Genomic DNA, 9,537 nt, shown 5'->3' with positions numbered 1-9,537 from the left:
CACTCTCAAACGGAGCCTGAGTATACTAATTTTTTTGAAAATATTGTACAGGTTTTGTTCAATACTTGATAAAAATAAGATTCACTACAAAAATGTATATACGAATCTATATTATACTCTATTCAATATATTTTTTAACATAATTATTTTATCAAATTTATATTATGTTCGAAACATGGTTATAAAAATCGGAAATCGGGACTAATCGATGGAGGTACCGATTAGGGATTAATCGGGGATTATTTTTAAATATTATAAAAAGGAATACATACGCACTAAAAATAAATGTTTACATTGATATGTTTGTGGAAAATGGGCCTGACTAAAACGGGTCATAAGGGTCGTATCTACTAATTGGAAGTTTTGCACTTAATTTCAATTATTAGGTTAGTTTAACTATTTTCCATCTCTCCCTGAGAGACACCCACCTACCTGTCTTCTTTCTCTTTTTGTCGCTTCATCTTTTAACTTTCTTCTTTATCGCAAACACACACATATATCAAGTTTAAACTTTGTAAATGAATAATCAATCATCAATTGATGAAGGTATATCATGTTGATTAACCCGATTTTTTCAATTTTTATCCGATTTAAACCCGATTTTGACTCTATCTCGAGAAAAACGTTTTTCCGGTCGTTTTTGGATTTTCTGATCGGAAACATGCCGCACGACGATTTATCGGCCGATTAATTTGCAAAATCGCTGATGTTTAGAACCATGGTTCGAAAATATAAATAGAGTATATTGTATTTGACATTGATACACAGGTCTACATTATTAAATTTTATACTTCTTTAAGAAGATTCGAAGATTTGAGGCTGTTTATAATTTTCAGAATTATTAATGCCACTCACATTTAAAATCACATATGATAATATATTTTATACAAAGGGATTTAGTTTATACTCTTAATATAAAAAGATGATAATTAAATAAATATATATATATTTTAAAATATTATTGGATAAACACGAACTAAGTAATCTAAATAATATTATAATTTCAGGATAGTATTAGCACACATAATACAGGTATAGGCCCCTTAGTTAAATGAATGTAAAGATTTATTTATTTGAAAGATATTTTAAAATTTTCATATAAAAAATAAATATATTTGTTTGGGATCATAAAAGTCAACTAGTGCTTTGATTATGATCCTTTACTAATGTCAAATAACGTGTTTTAATTTTTTCTAAACGATTCATCTATGGATTCTACGATGTGAACATGTAAAGTATTAGTTTAATGCATTCATGAATCTGAAATTTAAATTAAAAGGAGTTCGAATGATACTGCTGGGTGATTGATGGTCAGGCTAAATGTTTAATACTATCATTGCCTTAAGTTTACAAAATATATTATATTATATTTTATATTTTTATATATAATTGGAGTAAACGAATTCGTATGTTATGTTTTGATCATCAAAATAAATATTCTAATTAAAAGAAAATCAAAATTTACAAAATTATTAACACAAGTATGTTTATGAACACACACGATACAATAAAATTAAAATCATATTTTCAAAATAAATCGTTTATACATAATTGAAGTAAACTAGTAAGTGTGGTATGATTTGATGATTACGTTTAATATTGTAATTAACTTAAAAGACTATAAACACACTCACTACACAACATACTATGAATCATATTTTTAAAATAAAAGTTAATATAATCATTTTAATAATATTATAAACACACTCACGACACAACATACTCAAATTCATATTTTCAAAATAAAAGTTAATATAGTCATTTTAATAATAGTGAATAATTAATAAAGTTAAATATAATGACCTATGGACACAATAATACAACAAAAAATTTATGCAAAGCAAAAGTAATTCAAACAAAAAAAAATAAAAAGATATTAAAGACAAGATATTACATGTGCATTATAATTTGTCATTTCATAAATATTTAATTCTATATAATATAGGAAAGTTATTGAGTTAAAAAATAATAAAAAAAGATATTTATTATTTTTAAATTGAAAAAAACATAAAATTATGGGAAAAATACAATGATAACTAAATAAATGAAAATCAATGTTAATAAAATAATTATCATCAATTTAATGGTATCTACAAAAATCATTTTTTAAACATCAATTCATAACAAAAATAATCTCAAATAAAATATTTTCAAAACATTACGTGCATTTTACGGGCGTAAAACTTGTTTTATATAATTGATGAACACATTTTTCAGTGACATCAATATCAATACAGTTAATGATCATTTTTTATCATTTATAAATTTGTGGTGATCGTTTTAATTTATCACATAAATATTACTTTGCCTATTAATATATCCCAGCTATTAAGGGACATAATGTTAATTTTATAATTATTTATATCACAATTAGTTAATGAATGTTTATGACATCCAAATTGTTATCAAGACAACTGGATTTTGGAAACTGTGGGCTGGCCCCAATAGGCAGAACACCCAGCCCAATAAGTGCAGTGTTAAATAAAACCGACCCGAACAGAAGCTAAGTCGTAGTAATTGACAAGGGGGTGTTTGGGTACAGAGGAACAGAGAAATGGCGACGTCGAGTTCATCATCATTAACAAGGAGTAACCAAACAGTCCCTTATCCAAGTGCTTCTAAAATCTCTGATGGTCAATGCTTCCCTCAGTACACTGCTTCTCTTAAATGTATGTATCCACTCCCCTCTCTACTTTTGTGTTTTTTTTATTTGTGATTTTGGTTTAATATTGTGAAATTATGATTGTTTGTATGTGTATTAAAATTTAGTGTGTGTAGTTTCTATATTTCTTTTGCTAGTTTTTTGATGTATAGGTTTGAATTTGGTAAGTGTGGTTAGAAATGTAAATATGAAGTTGATGAATTATGATTCCGATTGATTGAAATTAACTCGGTCGGGTTCGTTTGGGTGTATATATTTATGATCAATTATGTAATCGACTACACGAGTTGGACTGATATCCCGATGATTTAAGATGACCAGTTAGTGTTGTCCAGAAACCTGGAACAGTTTTTAGCAGTCGATAGAGTCATGATTTAATCGCTGTTAATGCACTATTTTTAGAAATTTCAGCTAATAGTTTTACGGTCCTCTGACATTTTTCTGAGGAAAAGATTAAAACAATTATTGTCCCATTTTACCCTGACATGATAGGATAAATTTACTTGGACATAGCCTTGTTATTCACTATATATACAAGGCACACGAGATGTTTAGAACTTATTAAATACCCTCTATGAATATTATTCAGGTCTGAACAATGTAACGACTCTTCCGAACACAAGCAACCGATTTCTTCTTGCACCCTCAACTCCCTCCTCCCATTTGACTTCGTCAAGTTCCTGATTTTCCTTCACTTAATGCCCCCATTCCCAATAAGCTTCAATGGCTGTTATAGATATTGGAAGAATAACCATTGCCCCCCCTTGTTACCAGTGTTACCAGTAGTTTATTGACGTTTGGTGCAAAAAACTATACCCTTTTGGTACACGTTTTCTGAGTTGTATGGTGATATGATTGTGTGAGAGAGAGAGACAAAGTATTTTTTGTATGCTCTACAAAAATTTACGTAAAAGCTGTGATTTATTGAGGAGAAAACATACTAGCTGGCCTAATGTAAAAAGAATTATATAGAAAAGGTTTACAGTCTTAATGAAGTAAAATATCTTTGATTGACCATAGAACATGTCTCATGTCCTGAAACGCTAATTTTATTCAAATGAAGTAGATCTTGTTGAATTATGTCACTAAAAAAGAATTTGAAAAATATGCGCGAGGGCAGGAGACTAGGTAACAGCTTTGACCAACGAATTACTGACCAGGCCAGTATGAACAGGTGGTAGTTGTTTCTGGACTCTTTTCACATAGCAGAACATGTGGTTGTTGGTTCTGTACTTCTTTCTCATTGTTCGTCAGTGAAGGATTGATGTGCAAATTCATTTCGAGGAACTAAATGGGGAGCCCGTTACATTAAGGGAGTACCTACAGTACATCTACTGGTGGGGTTTATCTAATTATGAGGAGTCCGACAGCAGGATGAGGTATTCCTTGGCAGGGAACCGACTATTGACTGCTCAGGCTTACCTCGTCAATGAAAGGCGAAGGGATAAAAATCTTTGCTAGTCTGCTGCTCTTTCCATAATTTTCAAGTTCTCTATAAAATAATTTTGGTAGTTAGCCAACTTAGCTAGCATTATTGGAGCAAATTAAATATTCAACCGGTTAAAGTTTAGCTAAATAAATGTTATTATTATTTAATTAGTATTTTAGATATGGAAGGTTGGAGTTGCTCCAAGGATGTCTTTACTTTACCTTTTTTTTTTAAAATCTAGTTATTCACCTTGTCCCAGCAAGTAAGCTTTCTCCTCAGTATTTAAAGCTGCTATGTCAACCAGACACCGACACATGGATAATATTTCGTTTCCTGTTGACCCATGAACCAAACGTCCCCTCATGTGGAAGCAAAACTTTGAGGAACACGGTGCGATTGTGTTTTGAATATCAACAAATATATCTTATTGACAATTGTCAATACCTTACAATCCTATATAGTGATAAAGGTTGAGGGGGTTTTGTGGTACAGATTAAACTTGTATAAGGTAACAATTGTCGGCGTACTCTCAAGTCACAAAGACAGCCGAGGACTGTTTGTTTGCACAGAAATTTGAAAGTCTCCGGAGTGAAAATATTAATGGGGTAAGATGGATCCCTAAGGTGCCAGAGAGAAATTGCTATTTTATAGATGATAATGAAGAATTGTTGAGGAGCATGTTAGAAATTAGGTACATCAATTCAAGTATCTGATACCATATTTGTCAGCGCATCTACAAGCAGCAATTGCATAAGATTTACAGAGATTGTACATCCAAATTTAGGGATCTAGATTTTGGAGTAGATGCAAAGATAATTGAGGAAGAACAAAGTGATCTAGGGATTATTTGAGATAATATCAGACTGAGGCTTGAAGCCTAAAGATAGAGAGGCAGATGTAGTAACTGTCTGTATGATCAAGCTTAATAAAGATTATTTTGTGAAGTAACTATTATACTCCCGTAGGCATAATGCTCTTAGCATGCACCCATGTTATTTTGGTATTTATTTTTTCTACTGCTGCTGAAGGCTATGATACTTCATTATTCAAGTTAAGAGAATAGGTGACTGGAATGATATTCACAATCTTTTGTCATGCATAATTGGCTAGGTAGCACAGGTGCAGCTCCAAGGTAGTGCACTGTGCACTAGGTGCGGTTCGGGTGCGGCCGGTTGCGGCTGGGTGCTTACCGGCCCAGTATTTGACAGCGTGTATTCGTGGGGATAAGGGAGGGGCATTTTTTTGTAATTTTTTGGTCAGAAAAAACACAAGACTGACACTTACAAATCAGCGCAGTTCCATCTCCGACGTCTCTGCCGTCATCAATATAGCTGAATGTTTTGTATTATAAGAGGCCCAGCCCACATGTTTGACTTTTCTGTTGATTCTTTTTTTTCATAATTTAGTTTTAATGAAGTTAATAGTTAATAATTATATGATGATTTATGTGACTGAAGTCTCATTTATCGAAACTTGAATATGGTAAACTTCTGTATATGACCATTTCGTTTAATTTTAAATGTTATTTCTTGGTTTTGCTAATTAAATATACTAGCTTAAAACCCGTGCGATGCACGAATTGTTTTTGATAATTTATAATTTTTTGAATTTAATTTGAAGAGATATTTTTAAGATACTAAATTTATTTATTTCAAATTTTAAATATATATGATTTGACAATAATCATAAATATACACACTCGTATATAAGTTAGTGATTTTTTTGAAATAAGCGGTACTTAAAAAACAATATTAATGATTGAAATATATAATTTTATTGATATTTAGAGTTGTGTTTACAAAGTATAATTATGTTTAATTAAAAGCTAAATTTTAGCTCGGACCTATACGAAGTATTTTATTTTGGCTCTAATCTTGTTTTAGTCCGGATCAATTACATACATTACTTTTAATTAGCTTAAGATCAATTATACCGACCAAATCCAACAAATTATGTTCAGATTTAATTTAGTTTAATTTGTTTAAACCCTGATCAATGTTAAAAAAATTAATGTTAGCCCGAATAAAAATACATATTTTTAAGGTTTAGCTAGTCTAATTATTTTTATGATTTTAATTGTGCTTTATCCTGGATTAATTGTATATGTTTTGGTAGCCCGGGTTATATATTGATTTGTTTTAATCCGACACTATTATTTTGACTAACAAAATATCTCTAGTTTCATTTTTGTAAAATAGTATGGATACAATTTAAGAAGCAGGGATTCTTCGGTCACCCAACGAATCCCCGTATCCTCGCGCACCCCTGTATTGGATACTCGGATTCTTGGGGATACTCCGATGTTCAGAATTCTCAAAAATTCTCAACTAAAATACATATTTTTTAATATTTATACTACATATATAAGTAATTTTAGTTTAAATTCTTGTGTTATAGATGCTTATATCATGTATTTGATACAATTTGCATAAAATTATTAGTTTTGTTAATAGCTTTCTTCATTCATAACATCAAATATATATTTATAATAAATATATGTGCCGTATTCCCCCGCACCCGAATCCCCATATTATTTTATTTACCGAATTCATGTATCCCCGCACTACGCACCCGCATCCCCGCACCCGTATCCTTGCTTCTTAGGATACAATAGAACTTGAAAAAAGAGTGTAATTTATATAAACCTAAACATTGCACGGACAGACCGACTATCAAACTTGTGTTAATTAGATTATTAAGGCGGATTCCATTACCCATTTGTAAGCCTACATTATATGTAGACTTTAATTTTTATTTTAGTCCATTATAATTTTTTTAGCGGGATCAGCAATATTTGCTATTTTATTTTAACCCGAAACAACAAATTCAAATAACTTTATATAAGATCAGATCAATTGTGTAATTTTGTTTAATCCGAGTGAATAGCATATTTTATCTTATTTAAACCCAAGACCACAATACATATTATAATTATATTTGTATTTATATGATTATAATTATCTTATGAGACTGTTTTACTTTAAATATTATGATAGTTACATGTGATCAGAAGGACTACCAATAAAATTTTAACTGTTTCGGTCTTTAATTTAATAGTATAGATAGATAAATCACAGTATATTATAGTAATTAATTTTAAACAATAAAATTCTATAAAATAAATAAATTTTGAGTATAACTTTACATTTTATGTTATTTGTAATTAAGTTATTTATCTGTAGTTAAGTAATTATTATGACTGTTGGTAGACGAAAAAGATGATTTGAATTTGGGGAATTGAAATACAGGAATAAACTTAGATTTTGTTTCACGGAAAATGTTTACGGATTGTTAGGAGGAAGTCTCAAGGGGTGTTGATGAGATTGGGCCTGGAACGGGCCGCTGGTTGGCTGGTTGAATTAGAATAATAGAGTTTCAATATCAATTAGTTTAATAAAACTAATAAAGCAAGGGTAATTAAGTAATTTCAGCAAGTACCGACCGACCGACTACCAAATTTTTAATGTTTCGTCTATTAAATTATAGTATAGATATATAATAAATATTTTAATTATTTTAATGTTGCTGAATCCCCCGCCCTGAATCCCCATATTTTTTGTTTTTCCGAATTCACGTATCCCCACACCGCGTATTTCAGCACCCGCACCGGTGCTTCCTAGATGATTGGTATTAAAGTGTGTTGTCTTTTACAAGGATTTTTTCCTACTTTCTTTTTGTGTTCCATCCTGTTTAACATTCGTGTGCACATGGCAGGTTTGGAAGAATTTAGCACAGACAAGAGTAAATGCCAACAACATTTTGATGTTTACAAGGAATGCAAGAAAAAGGAGGTAAGAAAGTAACCTAAATGAGTTGCTTTATTAACTTTAATACTGGATATTGGTCAGCAGCAAAACCTTCTATATATGACAATGGTGTTATGATTGTACTTGATCTACTTTAGGATTTTATATGGTAAGGGTGTTGTGATTGTACTTGATCTACTTTAGGATAAGTAATAATTCTGTAATAGGCAAAATTCATTATTTTGTTGTCTAAATTAAAATAGATATCTAAATATAAAACTAAATCAAAGAATTTGGTAGTTTAAATCAGTCACATGGCTGACCTCCAAGCAGACAAATGGGGAAAAAGTAGTATATCATCCCAAATCAGATGTAAAATTTTATAATAATGGTTTTATGTCCAAATCAGTGCAATTAATAAAAGGTTATAAACAGGACAGATCTGAAGAAAGTGATGAAGGCATATAAGGAATGCCATTGTATGTATCAGGCTTTTGTATCTCTATATTCGAAAAAGGGGTAGTACACTGCAAATATTGCTTGTTAAATGGCTTTAACTTTTGATTACTAATATGTTTTTTCTGGATTATACTACAGAGGGAAGCTCGACTGGAGCGCAATAGAAATCGATCCTTGTTCTCATGAAATTTGTTGGAAGAATTACTAGTACACAAAGTAGGAGTTAAATAATAGTTGCAAGGAGTTTGTGCATTTCTTGTAGTTAACAAATTTCAGTGCAAATTACAAAAAAAATTATTTATTCTCTATTGGTGGCTAAGTTCACTTTGTTAATCTGAAATTTTGAACTTCTGAAAGTGAAGAGATGGTGGCCAAGTTCACTTTGTTAATGTGGAATTGTACTTTTGAAAGTAAAGTGATGGATGTTGTGATTGAAAAAATTTCAAATGCTTCACACAGTTAAGTCTGTTTTCAAAGAATCTCAACCTCTCATCATTTTTGTTTTGTTTTGAATTTTGGAAACGTAAGCTATCTACACATTTGAATCATATTTTTTTATGTATTCAAATCCTTCTTTGAAACAGCCAGCCAAAAAAATTGTGAGATTTTACTCTCAAGTTTGACCTCTACAACCTGTCATATATTTTTTTTATTTAATATAGTTAGATAAAAATAATTTTAAAATAAGGCATTTTTTTATTGAAGGATAACATACATCTTACAAAACAGAATGTAATAAAACTTTAAGTTTCTAAAAAGTGTACAATTTTAATCACATACATTTGATAAAAATTGCAAAAGTCTAACAAAAGGTTGATCCGTAGTTGAATTCAACCCTACCGGATGTGCTTGGGTTTACTTAAAACTCAACCCAATGGGGTGTGTTTGAGTTTACTTAACAATAAAAAGGATTAAAATCTTATTGAACAGGAGCTATCGTAATCACAGCTGCTGTCTCTTAACTTGCGTTAATTAAGAGTCAAGCACATCAATAACAATCATATATCTCTATCAAGCATAATTCACTACCACAAGGTTGGTAAGTATGCTAGGTGTATCAAAATGTCTCTCAATCTTTATCAGATATATACTTAAAGTAGCCAGATTGTATGTTATGAATTTTGATGAAAATCTACTCTTCAGACAGTTTGATGTTTGTAGGTGTTCATGATCAATGTAAGCTTAAATGATTAGAAATCATAACACACAATCTGAATGTTTGCAGTAAAGTCGTTTACGTG

General features: G+C 30.5%; 1 protein-coding gene across 1 annotated transcript; it reads left to right on the top strand.

The window, feature by feature from the left end:
* Window positions 1-2,504: 2,504 nt before the first annotated feature.
* Window positions 2,505-8,657, top strand: LOC141689143 (uncharacterized). Its single transcript, XM_074493327.1, has 3 exons — window positions 2,505-2,669; window positions 7,806-7,882; window positions 8,435-8,657. Exons 1-3 carry the CDS (start codon window positions 2,555-2,557, stop codon window positions 8,480-8,482), a joined length of 240 nt encoding a protein of 79 aa, XP_074349428.1. The 5' UTR covers window positions 2,505-2,554; the 3' UTR covers window positions 8,483-8,657.
* The last annotated feature ends 880 nt before the right edge of the window (window positions 8,658-9,537 follow it).

This window comes from Apium graveolens, chromosome 10, assembly GCF_009905375.1.
Source record: "Apium graveolens cultivar Ventura chromosome 10, ASM990537v1, whole genome shotgun sequence".
Taxonomy (NCBI): domain Eukaryota; kingdom Viridiplantae; phylum Streptophyta; class Magnoliopsida; order Apiales; family Apiaceae; genus Apium; species Apium graveolens.
This window is presented reverse-complemented; position numbering and strand designations above follow the sequence as displayed.